Here is a 20324-nt window from a genome sequence, read left to right as displayed (position 1 = left end):
CCTTCTTCATTTAGTTTGTGCGCAGCAAGTATTAATTATGGACTGCTACCTGCTCGCCCAAAAAATTGCACTTCTTAAAAAAGTGACCGGCAATCAGCTGGGGTGCTGCGTAGATAGAACTCAAAGCAACCTACACAGAAAGGCCTTGTTCGCGGGTTCCATCCCTTTACCAGGGCAAATTCTTCTTCCTCAGAAATGAATTTTTCGTTTCTGAATAATACGAGGTACTTTGCGGCGCTTTGCCAACCTGTGCTCAATTAGTTTCCTTTTCTTTCTTTTTCTTTTGTGTAGAAGCGTTGGAGAAAGGCTCTTGTCGGTACACTGTGAAAACCTGTCCGCCGCATCTTCCAAATTCACTGAGACGCGCGCAAGCTGTGCTCCAGAAGTGAGCTCGATCCGTAAAACAAAAACAAACGCCTTTCTACTTGCACGTGCAGATCAAAAAGTTGGCAGAGAATTCCACCTTCCTGCGGCCGGGCATGTCGCTGCTGCTGCTCAACGCCCACCTCGGGGACTTCAGGAACCGCAAGACGAGCCCGTGTGCCCCGTACAACGAAAGAGACCGAGACGACCCGTTCAACCGAATCAGAGTAATTAGGGCATGGCTCGGGGTGCCCTAAAGCCGAACCAAGGCAGCTTGGGGAAGAGTGGTCGTCGGACTGTGGAGTGGTGTGTGTGGCGATAGTGACAAGCTTGTGACCTGGCCTTCACCTCGTGTTGTGCTGTCATAAAGTGCGACACCCGACAGGATGCCTGCGTTTCCTCATTAGTCGACCCTTCGCGTAGTTCAACAATATTAGCGTACCTCTTACTCGTGTGTTTTGCGTTGCTCTAAGCGAGAGCTACAGACCCACTGTTTGATTACGAGCAGCCGCGGTTATCTAAAGAAAGTTAGCCTAATGAGCCGGCGAAGAAAAAACCGCAGAGCGGCACGAATTTTCTGATACTCGATTCATTACGAGTGAACTACAGGGCACCCGCCGTGGTTGCTCCGTGGTTATGGTGTTGGGCTGCTGAGCGCGAGGTCGCGGAATCTAATCCCGGCCACGGCGGCCGCATTTCGTTGGAGGCGAAAACACCCGTGTACTTAAATTTAGGCGCACGTTAAAGAACCCCAGGTGCTCAAAATTTCCGGAGTCCTTCACTATGGCGTGCCTCATAATCATATATTGGTTTTGGCAGGTAAACGCCCACAATTCCATTTAAATTTAACTACAGGGCATCTTGGCTAACTTGAGCCGGAGCTTTAAAAGTATGCGAGTGCCGCGTAGCTGCGCCCGGGCTCAGGGGCTCGTGGCTGCCTAACAACAAGGTCATCCGTCAATACCTTGTTTTCAAATAAAGTCTTTACTCACTCACTCTCATGTGATTATGCTGCTTTCTTTGTGGAAGTCTGATTTAGGCAGAATTTTCTTCACCTCGCTGAGGACACACTCATCGTAACCGGCCAAAGAAACTATCGAACCTCTGTGCCATCCTCTGTGCCCTCGAGCGCATTCGAGATGCCGCACTTCTTGAATGCGCGACGCACAAGGTCCTATGGTATGCAGACCCATCCGTCCATAATCCACTTCTATAGCGTGGCTGGCGAAACCCGCTTCAGCGGGCGTCACTGCAGGCTCACCTGAGCGCATGCAATCTGCGTAACACCACTTGACCGCGTCTTTGAACGGTTTGTTCACGTAAACGCCTAAAGGATGCAGCTGAGACATCACCACACCCGGGATAACGACGAGTCCATTGCCGGATTCACGCAACAGCCTCTTCACTGTGTCGGCCAAAAGGCAACGAATTACGTTAAACACGAGGACAAACGGAAACGACAACAGCGCGCCGGTCAGCCTACCCCGGACGGACTTTATCCAGTCGAGCACAAGATACTCGTTCATCCATCTCAGGACCATATTTTTTGGCGACAGCTCACCTTTAGGCACTCTCTCGCGCTTGAGGACGACATAGGGCGAGAGCTTGAGTCCGCCTGCAGTGTCTGACAACATGGCGGTGACCCGCGTTTTCTCGTTGCCAGTAGACCGGACATGAACTTGTTTGGAGCCCCTTTCGAGCACGATGAGAGGCGATGTCATGTCCAGATAAACCGGCGTTTGGTCAGCATTGCCGATTTGCCCTACCTGGAAGTTCTTGGACTAGGGCAGCGAGATAACGTAGCCCTGGAAAGCCACACGCAGCTCTTCGAACGACAGGGGCAGCTTTTGCGAAAAGTTCGACGGCGTAAGGAAACTCCAGCACGACACATGTAGCGATGAATCCAGTGCTTGCTCGATTTAAAGGCGGAGCTCGGTAGCCCTTTTTTTTCTTGCAAGCTCTATAGCTTTTGCCTGCATAAGCTCCATGCTCACGCCTTAACTCACATTATATCACACTGATTACCCATAATTGCTCATAATTTACGCTCTATTTACTACTTTTTCGTATCACTGCTGATGTCATACAAGACGGTGATCACGTCACATTTTATTCATTTACTTATTATCCTTATTTTCAAGGCCTAGTAGGCACAACAGAAAGACGTGGTGAAAACATACAATATTTGCAATGCAGGGAAAGAATAGAAAAACTGTAAGACACTTTGAACGGCGATCTTGAATTAGCAGTTTCACAAATTTAGATTGTGGAGGCGGAAAGGCGGTTCCATTCAGAGGCTGTTCTTGGCAAAACGGAAGACTGGCACGTCAATTTTCTGTTGATGGTGGACGCGAGACGAGAATTTGGTGTGGTGAAAAGATTTTCTTTAAGAGAAGGGTTAAAGTAGCATATTCTATGAAAAAGACAGAGACGAAAGTACTCGCGACCAAAGCAAAGGTCAGGTTTCATGGACGTGACGCTAGAATGACGTGAATAATTTGAGAGAATGAAACGATCGGCACGGTACTGAATGCTTGCTGAATGCTTTCAACGGAAATGGCAAGATGGGCATGAGCAGGGTCCCATATGGATTGTTGTTGCGGAGAAGGCTAGCGTTTCTGCATGAAAGGACAAAATGCTTCCGCATTGAAAATGCAATACATGGACACGTTCCTCAATGCACGGACGTGTACACGTTACACAGATTTATGTATCAATGTGTTAAACTCCCTTCAGTCTTCGATTTAACACCCTTCTTCGAGCAAAGCCACACCTTATGTGTTGTGTACACCCTTATTATAGGGTGTTTTGGCAGAAAACGGTACGGAAAGGGTGTACACATGGGTGTAAATGCAGAAAACACCGTTTAACACCCTTAAGGGTATTAAAATGTCTGATGCGCAAGTAACAAAGGACCTAATAAAAGAACGACAAAGAATGAAAGTGTCCAACCTAAGATATCAGATAGAATAGAATAAGATAAGGGATATTCGAAATTACAACGTGAGAAAGACTGAGGAAGCAGTGTGTCATACATATTCCTCGACTTCAGCATTCGTCATTTCACATTTAGCGTCTTTGTCATTCCACATCTTCTACCGTGGCAAAACTGTTTGCAAGCCTGTGTGCTTTGCGTTTCATAACATCAGAAAAACATTCGCAAAAACGTGTTATCCTACATTACTACAGAGCAATAAGAAAAATTCTTTGAACACTTTGCTATTGTATGAGACACTCGAAGAACTTACAAAATCAAGCGCAATGAACCACGTAATTGCATTTCAGTGGATACCTGGGCACTGCAATATTCCTGGTAATACTGCAACGGATGCAGCTGCGAATCGGGCGCACAATAACGGAGAGACAACCAATCATCCCCCATTGCGTAGTGAAGTCCGTCTGCTCCTGAAACAGATTTCTTGTCGCCTCAGCAAAACTACATGGTTTTATCAGCAAACTAAAAACTCGGACTTATACTTCATAGACACACGTATAAACTTATCAATGCCGGAAACTCTAAGAGACAACAGAAAATTTGAAACATTGGTACACCACCTGCGTCTTGGTACTGCATTTACGAAACACTTCTTGTACAGGATAAAGCGTGTCTCTAGTCCGTAGTGTTCTTGTGGCCATCCAGACAAAGATGTGCATCATCTTCTCCTCGAGTGCACGAAATACGATCCACAGAGAAGGGTACTGCAAGCAAATTGGTTGATATTACACAGAAGACCATTCACTCTAAAAAAGATACTTGGCCTATGGCCAACTGCGGGCCTTCAAAAGAGCGCTTCTTGCTCTGAAAAACTTTTTCGACGACACCAACATTTCTGGAAAATATTAGGTATCAGATGATCCGCATACGCTAAATGAGCGACAGAAACGTTGTTCGTTGTTCATAATCGGTTTATGAGGTGATCGCAATTTTTACGCAATATGTATAATTCTGTTCTGTACTTGCAGTGTATTAAATGTGGTGTGTGTTTTGACTGTTCAGCATATCACACTTTATATATGCGTACGTGGACTGAACTAATGCACATAACTTTGCGACTCACGTACTGTTGGACTGTATATTTTTTATTCATCAAATGTTCTAGTGAATGCCATATATTGTGTCGCTATTCTCCCTTTTTACGCAAATTTGTTTCCTTTGCGAAGTGACAAGGAGTAGCCGATGCCAATATTAGGAGAGTTTAGCGGCTTTATATCCACCAAACTTTCTACTATTCATTTCAATATAATAGCAGGGTAACGCCATCAGCAAATTCAAAGACATAGTTAAATCAGCAGAATAATTCTATACTGACCTGTGCAGTACCCTGAGCAGCCACGATACTTAATTCAAAGTAAAAATTAACTGTTTATAGAGGCTCCTTCTGTAAATAGCGATGAAGTTAGTAGGGCCTTAAAACATGAAATGGGAAAAAGCGGCAGGAGAAGATGGAGTAACCGTCGACTTAATCAAAGATGGATAAAATATAATGCTTGAAAAGCTGCCGGCTCTTTATACGAACTGTTCCACGACTTCAAGGAACCCAGAGAACTGGAAGAATGTCAACACTATACTTATCTACAAAAAGGGAGACGTTAAAGAATTCAAAAATTATAGGCCCATTAGCTTACTATTCACCAAATATACCAAATATACCAAATATTCACCAAGGCAATTTCCAACAGAATAAAAGCAACACTGGACTTCAGTCAACCAAGACAATATGCTGGCTTCAGGAAGGGATACTCTATAATGGATCACATCCGTCATCAATCAGGTAATAGAGAAATTACCAGACTACAACCAGTCTCTCTATATGGCTTTCATAGACTACGAAAAGGCATTTGAGTCAGTAGAGATGCCAAGAGTGAAACAGACATTAGGTAATCATCAAGTACACGAGGCTTACGTTAATACCTTAGAACATATCTACAGAGAATCCAGAGCAACCTTAATTCTCCATAAGTAGGAAAATACCGATAAAGAAAGGGTTCATACAAGGAGACACAATCTATCCGATGCTGTTCACTGCATGCTTGGAAGGAGTATTCAAGCTGTTAAACTGGGAAGACTTAGGAGCAAGGATCAATGGCAAGTGTGATGACATTTTCCTGTTCAGGAACACTGAGGACGAATTGCAACAAATCATTTAGGACGTTGACGAAGAGAGTGTAAAACTGAGGTTGGAGATTATAATGCAGAAGACAAAGATAATTATTAATATCCTGGAAAGGGATCGAAAGTTCAAGATCGTCAGTCAGCATTTAGAGTCTGTGAAGGAGTACGGTTACCTAGCTCAATTACTCAATGAGGACCCTGATCATAAGAAGGAAACTGACAGAATAATAAAAATGGGCTGGTGCATAAAAATGGTGGTTCTCCATTGAACAACGCCTATAGCTTTTTATCTACCTTCCGTACCTCCTTTGCTTCTCTTAGAATTCTCTCACGAGTCATTGTACATTGTCACCCGTACTGTTGTAACATGCGTGCATATTGTATTTGCTGGTGCTACTTAAACATTTTTTTCCTCCTGGGCTAGGGTTATTCTGCAATTATTGTATATTTATTAAAATATGTGTCTAAATTACCACAATCGTTTCCAGTGAATGGTCCACTACGCGCATTAAAGCACTCATAATCCAAAATACTGCCCAATTCAAGAGCAGATTTCGAAATTTAGGCTTCCGGTTAGTTCTCATTGCACTCCATGAAGCTACCCGTCAAGAAACAAAAAGTGCCTCCACAGGCTTGTCATATTTGTCTCTGACATGTTTGAACGTCTTTCACTTAGTAGTTTCGTAGGCGCGCGTGCGAGAATTCGCCGCCGTCTCTCCTTCCTCTCTCACTCTATCTCTCCGTTCTATCTTTCTATTCTGTTCTTCCCGTCCTCCAGCGTAGCGCAGCCAACCAGGCGCTCTACTGGTTAATATCTCTGCCTTCCCCATTTCTTTCCTGCTCCTCCTAAACCCACCGACTTAACAGAATTGAATCGCGAGTCTTCGTTCATTCAAGCCTTCCGTCTACCTCGGCTGGAGCAATGCGACCAACGTCCCGAACGCGCATGTGCAAGGATTTTCCTCGCTGTCTACTTTACAAAAAGAGGTTGGTTAGCCTTACAGTAGAGCGCAGAAAATTGTTTCCTATGTATAGCTGCAATGGGAGAGAGGTATAGTTTACGTAAAAAAGATAACCCAATAGCATCAAGAAAAGTTGAACCCTAGCTCTTTGAATTTCACGCTCACTCAGGCGTTAAGACACAATCGCCGATGTGGCCATGGCTCCGGTTGCCACTGTGGGAAAAATTCCACTACTTGGAAGAATCAAAACTAACGATAACTGCTCTCTACCGTAGGGGGCAAAACGCGATAAAGCTGACAATGATTCTTGGCCGATCTCCCACAGTGGGTACGGGCCACAGTTTCCGGTGTCGTCTTTTAACGGCTACCACCGCGCGTGAATTTCACGCGACCGTTGCCTGCTCCCGACCGTTGGGTCTCGTTCCTTCGGTGACGTGCGCAGCCGAGCGGACGTGTACGCTGTTCGGTAAGCGCCGACATCTCACCGTGAGCCACACCACCTCTTAAGGCCGCCTTTTTCTCCTTTCACGTGCGGAATTTCCCAGCGGTAAGAAAGTAGGCCTCCGCCTCTGCACCGAGCGCGGTGTTCCAGACGATATCCAAACGACAGGGTTCCAGACGACACGTCGCGCTGTAAGAAGCACCGCGTGCTGCCGCAGCACGTCAGCGATGCTATAGTAATTTCGGGAAATGCGAACGGTGCTGCGCAAGGGGAAATGTCACTTGTAGAAAAACGTTGCCCGTTTACCTTAGGCAGTCCCGTTTGAGCGTTAGAGCTGTTGCAGGACTTCCAGGCGTCGTCCCGACCTTGCTCCTCTTATATGCCGGCTACCAGTTCCTTGCAAGTGCGTTCGGCCAACGCAATTTACTCCGCATACTTCCACTTACTCCCTGTTTTAGCTTCCAAGCCCTAAAATCTTCATTAGCGACGATCATCGCAATACTATATAAAGAATTCTCGTGAATGACGATGCATGTGAGTTTGTGTGCGTGTGCGTGCAAGTGCGTGTGCGTGCACCGCTTGACACATAATTTAACAACTTCTGTGCAGAAGGATAGCGGTTTTGTTCCTCATGCGTTTTGATCTCGATCGTATACGCTTTGCTTTAACTCTTCGCAGTCCACACCTTCTGAAGACATTCTGTCTGTGTTCCTCGACCGTTCTCCGACTTCTAACGAATAATCCGCTCCAGCCATGAGTAAGTCCCGGCAGACACTACCAGTTCCGGAATCAATTCGCCCGTAACGAGCTCGAACGTGCTTAACGCGCGATTCTCTTTTTTCTGCAGCTGAGATGTCTGAGATGTCGTCATTCGGAGGCGGTGAGTACGCTCGTCGAGCGCATGGCTCTTTTCAGAGTCACTTTTGTTTTCGTCCTCCTTTTCGGCTCCGTGTGTCGGCGTGCCTATTCGCGCAGCGCAGCTCCGAATCGACTTAAGGGAACCAGTTTTCATTTACGTGCACGCTTTCACATTGAAGGCTAGCATGCGTCTTTGAGTAGTCATGCTGGGTCTCAGTTTTATCATTTCCTTTTAATGTCTGAACGTAACATGAGCTGGCAACAAACGTTCAATGATAATGTAATAGTACTTGCAGTTTCTGTGTTAGACGTCAAATTGCGACGTTTTTATGCGTTGCATATTGCAATCACTCAATTCAGCCCTTGGGCGCGGCCGGGCAGCCAGCATTGAGGGTATGAGCCATTGTTCATTGCTGCGCGTCTCATATGTGGGTCTATTCTCTTTTAAGTTTGCTATGTTTGTTATTAAGTTGCTTCTATTTTTATGCGTTGCATATTGCAACACTCAGTTCAGCCCTTGGGCGCGGCTGGGCAGCCACCATTGACCTTTAGCGCAACCACGTGACGTGACGTCACGACAGCCGGAGGAAAAGCTGGGCCCCAACTCGCGCAATATGCAACGCATTCTTGGCTTAACCAAGCTAAGCCTGGCCATTTTTCAAACTGACCCCGATGTGGTAGGTTTCGCTGTTACTTTTACTTGGATCAGTGCTGTTTCCATCACCTACTAACTACTGCAGACACCGAATAGTGGCGGTGACGCCTGACCAGAGATGGCAAAGCGAAAATTGAGAAATAACTTATCATTAAAACCAATGAATTTCCCTTGATGCTGATATCTTCTTTTTTTTTCGCATTTACAGACGGGCTCTCCGGAATGGAGTCGTCGGGTAAGAACTGCTGTTAAAAGTGACGTCTTTTTCTTTTTCTGCTTCAAGTCAATCACGAATATCACACCGCGATTGATAAACATGGGTGTTATGTGATGGAATGCGTAGAAACTACCGGCACACCAGGGTAACTGGCTACGTTCCAGCACATGTGCAAGCTGCATCCTTTTCTTCCGCCTGTACCACCGATATTGTGTCGTACCGATGCGCCTGTCCTGTACTTAAAAGCTAATTCCCATCGATGAAGTACCCTTCACGACAGCTTTCGTGCATAAACAGGCGCAGGCGAGTGTGTTACTGTAAAATCCGCCAAAGAAGCCTCCTACGCTGATATTCCCTTTAACGCGAGACCATTAAGGAGCTCGTGTCACAGAAAAGCCAGTGTCGGCGACGTTGGCCGTGAGCGGAAAATCCGGGAAGGCAATTCATAAATAAAAAAAAACAACTTGCAAGATGGGCTGGGTGGGAATCGAACCAGGGCGTCCGGAGTGTGGAACTGAGACGCTGCCCCACAGCCATGAGTTTGAGGGTTCAGCGCGGAACAAAAGCGCCTCTAGTGAATGCACTGTTGCCTTAGAAACGTGCCGTAGAATGTTATAGTGCGGTGTATATCGGTAATTATGAGCATGTAAATTACTGAAGACGCAGTTAAACGAGAGGCGAAGTACGTTTCCGCTACATTTCACCTGCGCTTGGCGCACACGCAGAGCCATCTTGCGGCGAACACAGAAGGCCCCCTCCTCGCGATGTACGGCGCTGCCCCGACAGGTGGCGCGCCACTCGCCCGCTTCTCCCCTTCGTCTCGTCAAGGGCATGGCGAGCGAATGAGTACGCGGTGCGAACGGGGTGCGATAACGCTCTCGCGTTCCACTCTTAAAGGCGAAGCTTAAGCGTCCTCCAATTTTTTTGACGCCCGATGTAGCAGCGTAGTCGAGAAGTTGGGCGAGCCGTAGCGCTGCTCTCCCACGTGACGTAAACCTATGCGTCATGACTTCAAAACAAAGAAACCATTTACAAAGAAACAAAACAAGACTGGCTGTAGAGAATGCGATTATGTTAAATTAGTTAAGGCAGCAATAGGTTTGCAGATATCTTTTTTTTCTATGGCTTCGAGGTCTCGGAACAATTCGCAGTTCCATCCGAAAGGCGGAGGACCGATTGCGATAGCAAATTAGTAAATAACTGTACGAAGTAAGGATAATACTTTATCAGCCGTATACTCATGTAAACATTCGCTTACTAACTAAATTAACAATGATAGAATATGAAAGCTTCACCCAACGAGGATGTAGAAAGAGACAGACACAGAGACAGCGCTGTCCTTCCGCGTCTGCTTCTTCCTACGTCCTTGTTCAGTCGCGCTTACACATTCTATCATGGATTCAAAACAACTCGCCCGTCAACGTATTTTAACTAAATTAACCAGCACAGTGTCACGCGCACCGGTAAACATGAACACCCCTCACTCGATGACAGCGGAAGGTGCCTGTGAGAACTCTGGATTCAGGAATAGGTGCAGCAGCCGCGAGCCCATTGACCTCCGTGCATCTCTCGCTTCAACGCGAACGAAACGTAGAAATCACAGCGCATACCGAGCTACGGGCTCTCGGTACACTCTGCAAACATCGCAGATCGCTTTGAAGATTAGGCCCGCGCGTGCCAGCACATTGTCCAGTCGCAGATCGCTTTCAAAACACACGAGCGCCGGCAACGCGTCCCTACCGCGTCCCCCAAAGCTGTCTATTCCGGCTTCCGCGATTCGCGTGGCCAACGCAGTAGTAGACGCCGCGGTTGTCTCCACTCAGTGCGGAACGGCGGGCGATGAGGACATCGAGGCACCGTAGCAGCCGCCGGAGTGGAACGCAACTCATCCCTCGCCTTAACCCCCTACCTCGCGCGGGCCGCAGGAGAGGGCGCACATCTGGGCGGCGTTTGTCGCTCGCGCACGCGAGATTGAACCGCGTCCGCAGATTCACCCTCACACGCTTTCACTCATACGGAACATCACGGCGACGGCGACGGCAGAAATGCGCCCGGAGTGGCCATATAGTTGCTATCGCAATAACATATGTCGGCACTCTGTTAAACAGAAATTGTTGGGCTGCAATTAAGCGCACACCACAGCCAGCGTTGCTCGCTCGCGCGCTTAGCGTGTTAATGGTCTATGGTTGCTCCTGAAAGCGAGGGCGCCAATTTACCGATCCGATATGACGCGCGTCGCCGGCGACATCTGTTGGGTGAGCGAGGAAAGCGCTCGTATGCAAAAAATAGGTGTGTGTTCACACCAGATATGTTTCGTCGTTGTTGGTTCGTGTAAGCGTTCTCCTTCTCTTTGCCGCAAGCGAAAATATGCCGAGAGCAATTAAGCGTGCGTTAGAGGCCCTGTTGCGCCGTTATCACCGTCGCCGTCGTGCGTTCCCGTCCGACGGCTGCGTCACGCCAACGTTTGTCACCTGCGTATTGTGAGCGCGCCCTCGAGGAGATTAAGTCCAACAGATAGCCAGACCTTGCTATCGGTGTCAAAGCTTGATAACTTTTTGGGAACTTGGGAACCGGGAACGTAATTTTTCAATCTACATATGTAAAACTATAGACAACGTTATAAAATTAACAAAGGTGTAAATCTGTCTATAAATAAGCTTACACCTTTTGGGTGTAAGGGTGTAGGCTGCGTTTATCTTTAGGGATGTACGTCATTTTGCGGTGTAGTCCTGTTGTTTCATTCAAATGGCGCATCGTTCACTATTTTATATTCGTAATACTCTTATGTTTTGTGTATTTCCGTTCATTTTCTGCTAAATCTTCTTTTCTTACTTCGTCAGAGTTCATATTCCGCTATGTTTGTTTCTGACAACGGGGTAACGGGAAGACGGAAAACAAATCGATAAACAGCGGGCGAACGAGGCAAGCCTCCGCTTGCCGGCAACACTATGTTTTTCACATATTTATTTATTATTTCACTGAAACAGTGTCCCACTCATCATGCCCCATCAGTGCGTGTCGCATAAACTTGCGTGCGTTTATCCCTGAACCGCTGCATATCCAGTGAGCACGTTGTACACACGTATGAATAAAAATTGTTACTAAAAAATTTCAGTTGCATATCAGGTGGCACGAGGCGTACCAGTCTTTTCTTTTTTTTTATGCAGTGCACCATTTTTCTTTTAATTTTGTGGTAGACAGCGCCCTTCCAACCCTTGATATATATCACCCGATGAGGCAGACATCGTTTCTGCGGTAAATAGATTAGCCTTACTGAATATTTAGCATAGTTACACCGGCTAACTGCGTAATTAATGACCTTACGGCAGATATTGCAATTTAAGAATTGTAGCAGGCGAGCTTGCAAGACGCATTCGCTTCTAGCGAATTCTCGGGATCACACCAGTTTCGAGATAATCATTTTCCAGTTATGCCACGAAATACAATGCCGTTCCAGCAATATTGTGCTGCAATGTGTCAAGCAGCGTCCTTACTTTTTTGTTAAGTAAGACAGCAGTGCATTTTTACCGCGAGTTCGACTGTGCATACACTCTTAGAAATATTTACACCCTTTGGGGCGTATCTTGTCCCACGACAATAATCGTCGTCTGTCTTGCCCGAGTTTCCTCTCTTGAAAGCTCGGCGCTCGCTACTTTCCTTTCGAGAAGCTGCGTCACACTGATAACGCGCATGCGGTTCGTGACTGGGAAGTACCGGGCTCGCAGCGTCAAAGAAAGGAAACGCGGACAAGACAGATGACGATTATTGTCGTGGGACAAGATACGCCCCAAAGGGTGTAACTATTTCTAAGAGTGTATCTGGAAACTGGTGCCATCCCCAGAAGTCGCACATGCGGAAGAAGTGACCGAGAAGTAATGTCCTGATGCCTCGTTCCTTGTGTTTCTTTTGCTTTGCAGCCATGAGCGGCAGTGGAATATCCTGTGAGTTTGGCACAGTGTTCCCATCAAATACACCTTCCATACAGGCACAGAACACAACGGGATGACAAGGAGTGGACGGAAAAGGCAGCCTCGGCTCCGAGCAAACGTTTCGACAGGAAGACTTTGTTAGGCTAGGCCAGTTTCTTTCCCATGGCAGGGTTTGTAAACGCTCTCTGTACCGAGAGCGAGGAGGAACACAAGTTGGTAGGCGAGAACAATGTGAGGGACGGGAAATGGCGTTGCCTATGTTGATAAGTATGGATTACATTTGATAGTTACAGAGAACAAGGAAGCGAAGTCATCCGTGTATATATATATATATATATATATATATATATAGACATTTCTTTAACCTCCTAGGAACTGTAGCGGCAGAAAAAGATGAAGAGAATGAAAAGAAGTAATAACCAGTAAATGCATGGTCTCGAACGTTTAGTCATAAAGCGCGACGCGAACAAAAATGGGATTTCTCTGAATGAAAAACGGATATTAGAAGGGTGTGTCTATGGGTAATGAAAGAAATGAGAACAAGCACACATCCTGTCAAAATTAAGGAAGGAAAACTGCCAAAATATGTTTACAGGATGCACAAGTGAGCTTGTTTGTGAGTGGTCATCACGGAAAAAAAAGCAACGTGAACCGTCTACAAACAAAAAACTTCCATAGGTGCAGCGATCACTACCAACTGCCATTATTATTACACTAAGGGACTAAGTACTAAGACTAGCCGCGTTGGCGTAGTGGCTATGAAATGGCGCTGCTGAGCACGAGGTCGCGGCATCGAATCCCGGCCGCGGCAACGCATATCGATGGGGGCGAAATTTAAACAGCGTGTCTCGTGCATTCGAGGCAGGGTAAAGATTCCCTGACGGTAAAGATTAATCAGCAGTCCTCCACCGCGACGTCCCTCCTAATCAAATCTTGGTGTATGCACGCAAAACCCAGGAATTCAATTCTTTAACATATCCAAGTGGAAAGCAGCAATACTTTGCAAAAGCATGACGACAAAAAAGGAAAAGGAAAGGTACCGATAAAAGGCACATATTGATAGCGATTTAAAGTCAGCATTTCGGGAAGGGGTTAAATTCCATACAACATAATGACAACTTTGTTTATTTTGGTGCTGTGGAACGCCCAATGTCATGCAGTGTTTGTGTTTTATGGGGAGTACAGGACTGAAGATTATTCTCACGCAATTGTGCGCTCATTCACCATGCGCCTTTCGCAAGCTGTGCCGAAATGTAAACGTGAAATTGGGCACATGCGCACTATTAAACGTTGACGCGGCTGAATGCTTTTTTTTTTTTAACTTTCCTTTTCCTCCCCCGACCACCGTTTTATAATATAGTACCTACTCAGGATTTCTAAGTTTGGCGAAGCCAGGAGTTATACAAGGTGTTTCGTTTTGCACCATACATAATTATTTTTGTTAAATTTCTGTGGCAGATAGCGTAATTGTAGTCCTTGAGCAAGATTACGGCAGGAGGCCGACATTACTCGCACAAGCCACTGAAATGCATAAATTACTCACTAAAAATCAGTAATTACCTTTTTTTGGTGCCGTCAAGCCACATGTAATTTAAGAATGGTAGCCGGTGAGTTAGCGAGGTATGTCAATGTCAGTTAGCGAGGTTTGCCAAGTGGAAAAAATGGCGTACCCACTGGAAGCGTGAGCAGTTAACGCCTAACGTGCCGTTTCATTTAATTATTCTGTGAATGAGTAGGCCAGAAAGATGTAGGATGATCTGCGTAGCAATATGATGGCTTAGTGCCTTCATCACTGAGGCACTTACCAAGAGTACTTAGCGGTACTTTTCAGAACTACTATTAGCAGCGCTTGATAGTCGGTATCCTGTCTCCAACTGCGCGATGCAGAGCCTTCCCACTTCGAAGCCACATATAGTGGGCGATCACTGTGCGATTATGGAATAGCTATTCGTCGTCGAATCAAGTGCAATGCTAAGCCTTGCTGCTGTAACAATTTCTTTCTCTAAAGGCTATTCGTCGTCGAATCAAGTGCAATGCTAAGCCTTGCTTCTGTAACAATTTCTTTCTCTAAAGGCTATTTGTCGTCGAATCAAGTGCAATGCTAAGCCTTGCTTCTGTAACAATTTCTTTCTCTAAAGGCTATTCGTCGTCGAATCAAGTGCAATGCTAAGCCTTGCTGCTGTAACAATTTCTTTCTCTAAAGGCTATTCGTCGTCGAATCAAGTGCAATGCTAAGCCCTGCTGCTGTAACAATTTCTTTCTCTAAAGGCTATTCGTCGTCGAATCAAGTGCAATGCTAAGCCTTGCTTCTGTAACAATTTCTTTCTCTAAAGGCTATTCGTCGTCGAATCAAGTGCAATGCTAAGCCCTGCTGCTGTAACAATTTCTTTCTCTAAAGGCTATTCGTCGTCGAATCAAGTGCAATGCTAAGCCTTGCTTCTGTAACAATTTCTTTCTCTAAAGGCTATTCGTCGTCGAATCAAGTGCAATGCTAAGCCCTGCTGCTGTAACAATTTGTTTCTCTAAAGACTATTCGTCGTCGAATCAAGTGCAATGCTAAGCCCTGCTGCTGTAACAATTTGTTTCTCTAAAGAATTTTTTGAGTTTATTATCTCGCTACCTACGAGGCTTTTGGGTGGTTTCATGTGCTCACTCTTTTCGTCATCGCACTTTCCAGCTGACAAAGAGTAAGTCGATATGCAGCCAATGTTTTTATTACTGCGCGTACATTTTCTTCTTCATGTCTTCCTTTTTCCAAAGAGAGCACGAAAAGAAGATAGTTCAATGCCTCCATAAAGAGAATATATAGTACTGTACTTGTACTTCACGGTAAATATTTGCACAAATTGTTCGCTCCACAAATTTGCTAGGAATTCATTTTCTGAAATCGGTGAAAAATTTATTTTGAAGAATTGCTTAAAACAAGGCGTCCCAGCTAATTTTAGCCAGAGTTCTAAAGTATGCGAATGCCACGTAGGTGGACAGAACCAAGGCAATGTTGTTTGCCGTCGCTTGTGGACACTCAAATTATTTTTTTTTCATTCCGTCTAATTAGGTAATTAGCGTATTTTCATTATTCGGCTTCTCAAATGTTGTAATTAGATGAAAAGAGTCAACGAGAAAGTTGTAGAGCGACATGAAAAACTGCCGATGCGGCTTTCTGTTATTCCATTCGGGCTACATAAAAGTGTTTTTCCGAGCGTGCAAATACCACGCAAGTGCACGCAAAATTGCCGCGCGACTGGCCGCTCCAAGCACTGCAGCATTCCGAATAGCTTAATTTTCCATCACAATAAATACAGAAAAAAAACAGTTGGACAATTCCTAGAATGCACAGAGGTCCTGTAATTGGGTGCGCTACTACGAGTGCTATTGATCAGGCTTCTCGATGGTTTTTCAAAAATTTCGAGGCCCAGCATGGTGTGTACCGAAAGTAGACAGCGGCAACAGTAGATTACTGGGAGAGGACTTTGGTCAGCTCTTTTCGTAAAAGTATGGTTAAACTGATCAGCCTACTGATATGTGCATCAGCTAAGAACCCTTTACTCGCATTGTACTGCATGGGCTCCTGTCCTGAATGTCCACTTTATTATTCGAATTTCCAGAGATGATGGCAGCCCACAGACAATCATGTTCGCCGTCATCATGCTTTGCCTGTTTATCGGTCTTGCTGGATTTGTCGCCTACCTGCTGCTGGGAACAGTGAAAGGTCAGCAAAAAAAAAATTTCCTCACGTTATTCAATGTTTATGGGTTCGCAGCTTATGTGTATTTCCCTGAGGCATGAATTGGAGCTCGCACTTTGAGGTGACTTTACAATCATTTCTTGTTCAGGGTGAGCACACAAATAGTTTGACGAACGAACAACAGATATATATCACGTAGCACAAAAAAATATGACCACAAAAACATTGCACTGACTTAGAGGTCTACAAAACGTCGCGTTTTACAAAGGTCCTTTGTGGTGCTCGCTGACATGATAGCAAGTTATTAGAGCGCAGCTCCTAGGTCCCTGTTCCTGCTGCAATGAGCTGCTTCCTGGGTGTAACAGAGCGAACGAGCACGTCGAAGGACGAGAGAGCGAATACGGAGCGCAGCGGGTGAAGAAAGAGGGCGATAGCAAACAGAGAGCGAGGAGGAAAGCGAAGGTGGAGGGTGCAGCGGAGCAATGAGGCGGAAAGCGGATGTTATGGCGAAAGCGTGTGAAGAAAAGCGCAGTGCTGCGCAAGACGGGCTCTGCGGCGACGAAGGCTACGAGGTGGCGACAGAGCGGCGCACGTCGTAAAACCCCTTAAACTTCGTAAAGTAGCGACGCTCTCTTACTCGGCCTCCACTCCCCCTCGTTTCTCCTCTCTTTCGCACTCCCTCCTCGACCGCGGCGCCACCTACACTGCTCGAGCGCAGCAACGGCGCTAACATGCGCTCCTCTCCACACCACAGACGCTTCTCGGATAAAAGTGGTGCTGAAGCAAGGCGCGAGGGCCCACGTGATGCTATCGGGCCAATAGCGAGGCGGCGTCGGCCTCGACCACAGCACGCGAGGAGGAGGCAGCGTCCTTCAAAGCGTGGCGCTACTTTACGGAATTTAAGGGGCTTTAGCGCGTCGACTGTTCACCGATGACGTCACTGATACCATACATGGTAACAAAGCGCTCCATGAGCGGATGTCTGGCTGCGACGGCTGCTGTGAATCACGCCCACGCGTCAGACATGCACTTCCTCTCGCGATCTCCCGAGAATTGAAATAGTGACGTCACACTTCGCTCCCTCGGCAACGCGCCGCACTGATTGTCCGCGCCGGCCAATATATCGCGAAATGAAAAAAAACGTATAGGGCTCCGCTCAAATTTCGCGTTACGCAATATCGTAATGGTCGGTGAATTAATATTTTCTTTTTATTGAAGGCAACCTTGTGCAGTGGTCGATTCGGATACGATCGGAATGCGATAATGACGGCGTGCTCGTAGCACGAAGTTCAAAATATTTTCCGCACATTTTAGCCAGTGTGTGCTGCAAAAGGCCAACTGGAAACTTCGAAAAGTATAACTTCCCATGAAACATTTATTTATGCTGTCTTGCAGCTGCCACTGCTCTTTTTCCAAAGAAACGCTGTGCGCCATGCTTGTCATGTATGTATGCACTATCTGGCGCAAACGTTGAACAGTTGCGGGGCCACAAAACATTTTTTTGCAACACATGTCCCATTTAGTTTGAGCCCTGTGTTAACCATTCCTAAGCGATAATTAGGGTGTCTTCTATAGCACATGAACTAAGGTCCCCTAGAACAAGCAACCTTAGAAGCCCCGCGATATGAAGCAGCAGGCGACGTTTCTAAGGCAAAATACTCTTAATCGCAAACAATTTCCTAAAGAGAACAGCCATTAAATATTGTGCAGAAGTAGGTTCTAGATGCCAGTGATTCCACATTATAAACGATAGGTACGTTCCTTTTTCGTGTCTCAAAACCTTTCCTAGTTGCTTGCAAGCTTTATGTATTGTAGACTGTGAAAACCACGTCGACAATCGGAGGCTATCTTTCGTAGTCAAAAGCAAATTACCCAAAAAGAAGGCCGCCGTGTTAATTGGGATGTTACAAACTCCAAAGCCGGGCTTTCAGCTCCCCTTCACCGCGCGCCTCATGGAGACAAAAAAAAAAATGTCAATTTTGCTCGAAAGGCGAACCATTGACGGCGAAAGCAATGTATTAGACACTTACACCAAATAAGGCTCGTAGTTGTATTACCCGTTTAAATTGAAGGAAATATTAGCTTATTAATTGAATGAACTAGCATACACTCTAAAAATACGTGCACAACATGTAGCCTCTATGTTGTCCCGAAACGATACTACCCCCCTTTAAGGCTGTACCCAGGATACTTCGAGCACACAATATCCATGCGGCTTATTCGGATGTTATTAAACAAAATGCTGGAAAATGACGCAATTTATACAAATGGATAAATCGAATCGAGGAGAAGTAGTGCGATCGTAAAAGGGCTGTAACAGTCGGACCGTATAAACACCATCCTTTAGTTCGCTCCATATTTGCTAGAATAAAGTGTTCTCAAGACATAAAACAATTGTAGCGCTTTTTACAAGAAAACAGACCGAAAGACAATTAAAACAACTTTTTTTAATGTTTTTCTTTCGAGAGCAACTAATCCCGAGATTTTCTTGTGACTTGAGCTTCGCATAGAATGGCTCGAATATTATGCAGAGCGCTCACGGGTGCTCGAAGACCGAGCTGGGCAGCAAGTGGGCCGATGCCGCTTTTTCAAGCCCTGCCCGAGGGCCCGAGACAACGCAATACTGCCTTAATCCGAGCGGGCCGGAGACAGGCTGGGCCCGTTGAGTGCACCAATGTGTGGAGCAACCCGAACCGCCATGAGCCGGTCGGGCTGCTGAGGGAGAGACGCGGTCTCTCCTCGAACCACAAATACATAAACAAGCCGCAGTCCCGCGAACGTGCTGACAAAAATAAAACAATGTGCGACATCTTGAACGTACTAGGACTAAAGATGCGTTCCGTGTCCATACTAGCTTCACGTTTTGTTTTGTGTGCGCAGTTGAAGAAGCAGACGAAGCGGACATCTTTGGAGGAGACACTGGCGGTGGCGGTGGCGGTGGCGGTGGCGGTGGTGGTGGCGGTGGCGGTGGTGGTGGCGGTGGAGGCAGCCCTCCACCTAGAGTGCCACCTACTACGCCAAGGGCGGCTGGTGAGTTTTTCCCGTCTTGCAAGAACCGCTAGAACTATGGGTGTCTGAAGAATTGGAGGTTGACCACTTCCTTAAGAGAAAACTGGTTATATCGATACGACCTCACCTTCACTTCTGCTGTCATTTCAACGCTTGAATCATAGTTTCGCGATCTCGCTTTTCCGCTTTGTAGCGAAGGAAATGCGCGGCGCTGAAAAGTAAGCAGCTTCCAATTTAATCGTTGCAGAACCTCCAAGACGCAACCTGTTTGCAACCAACGACACTGCGAGTTTCAGCAGTGCGGTTTCGAGGTTACTGTGCTTCACAACCGCACTACATCCTCTACTCTCCTATTCTAATCCGCTGCGGTTATAGCAGAGGGCAAATGCATTGGTCGCGACAAGAATTTCTGTGAAACACATCTGGACGAATGTCTACGTCACTGCGATTAGCATTGAAGCCATGCAGCGACACACCGCGTCGCCATTGCTGAAACGCGTAACATGCCGCAAACGGCTCCTCGCTCGCGCTTCCATCTGCGAATGCTGTGACCTCTCGCGTGCCGCCACGAAATTCCCGCGCGACACCTGTCTGAATATAGATGCACATAACATTGTACGAAAATATATGACGTGGGTTCCGTTCTGTTCACGGCAGGCGCCATCTTTAAAGTACTGTTTTTCGTCATTGAACAGCAACGCAAACCCAAGGGCACACACATAGGCACCCAAATTGACGGCAGAGGTTTATCGAAGTGCAACAGTCATACCCAGTGGCACATAACCAGAAACCCAACATGCCTTCAAACAGGTTCATTGAACAGCCGCACATACCTGGTGACGCAAACCTGGTCACCCAAGTTGATGTTAAAAAGGCTCACTGAATAGCGCCACATAACCAGTGTGACATGGCCAGTGATCCATGTTTGTCGGACAGTTAGTTTCGAACTCGCTTTCGCCAGCCCGGCTACCCGATGCTGTGTGCATTTTCACGGACCACGCAGGGACCCAAGTTGGTGTAAAAAAGGTTAGCCGAGGACAACCATACATACCGCAGACTTGGTGAGGTTACCGAATAATGCTAATCACATT

General features: G+C 46.4%; 2 protein-coding genes and 1 long non-coding RNA gene across 4 annotated transcripts in view; 2 read left to right on the top strand and 1 right to left on the bottom strand.

Annotated features, from left to right (window-relative positions):
• Positions 1–811, top strand: part of LOC135921388 (uncharacterized) — a 55934-nt gene extending 55123 nt beyond the window's left edge. For both annotated transcript variants that reach the window (XM_070530192.1, XM_070530193.1), the window contains exon 15: positions 438–811. In XM_070530192.1, the coding sequence (XP_070386293.1) occupies positions 438–620 (183 nt within the window). In that variant the 3' untranslated portion in view covers positions 621–811. The remainder of the gene's footprint in view (positions 1–437) is intronic.
• LOC139053063 (uncharacterized) overlaps positions 1–20324 on the bottom strand; it is a 407344-nt gene that overhangs the window by 341712 nt on the left and 45308 nt on the right. The gene's annotated exons all lie outside the window — the stretch shown is intronic.
• The window catches only part of LOC139053058 (uncharacterized), a 41800-nt gene continuing 36643 nt past the window's right edge, over positions 15168–20324 (top strand). The window contains exons 1-3 of the mRNA XM_070530194.1: positions 15168–15226; positions 16145–16248; positions 19105–19254. Coding sequence (XP_070386295.1) covers positions 15183–15226; positions 16145–16248; positions 19105–19254 — 298 coding nt within the window. The 5' untranslated portion in view covers positions 15168–15182. The remainder of the gene's footprint in view (positions 15227–16144; positions 16249–19104; positions 19255–20324) is intronic.

The sequence above is a fragment of the Dermacentor albipictus genome, unplaced genomic scaffold, assembly GCF_038994185.2.
Source record: "Dermacentor albipictus isolate Rhodes 1998 colony unplaced genomic scaffold, USDA_Dalb.pri_finalv2 scaffold_63, whole genome shotgun sequence".
Classification (NCBI taxonomy): domain Eukaryota; kingdom Metazoa; phylum Arthropoda; class Arachnida; order Ixodida; family Ixodidae; genus Dermacentor; species Dermacentor albipictus.
This window is presented reverse-complemented; position numbering and strand designations above follow the sequence as displayed.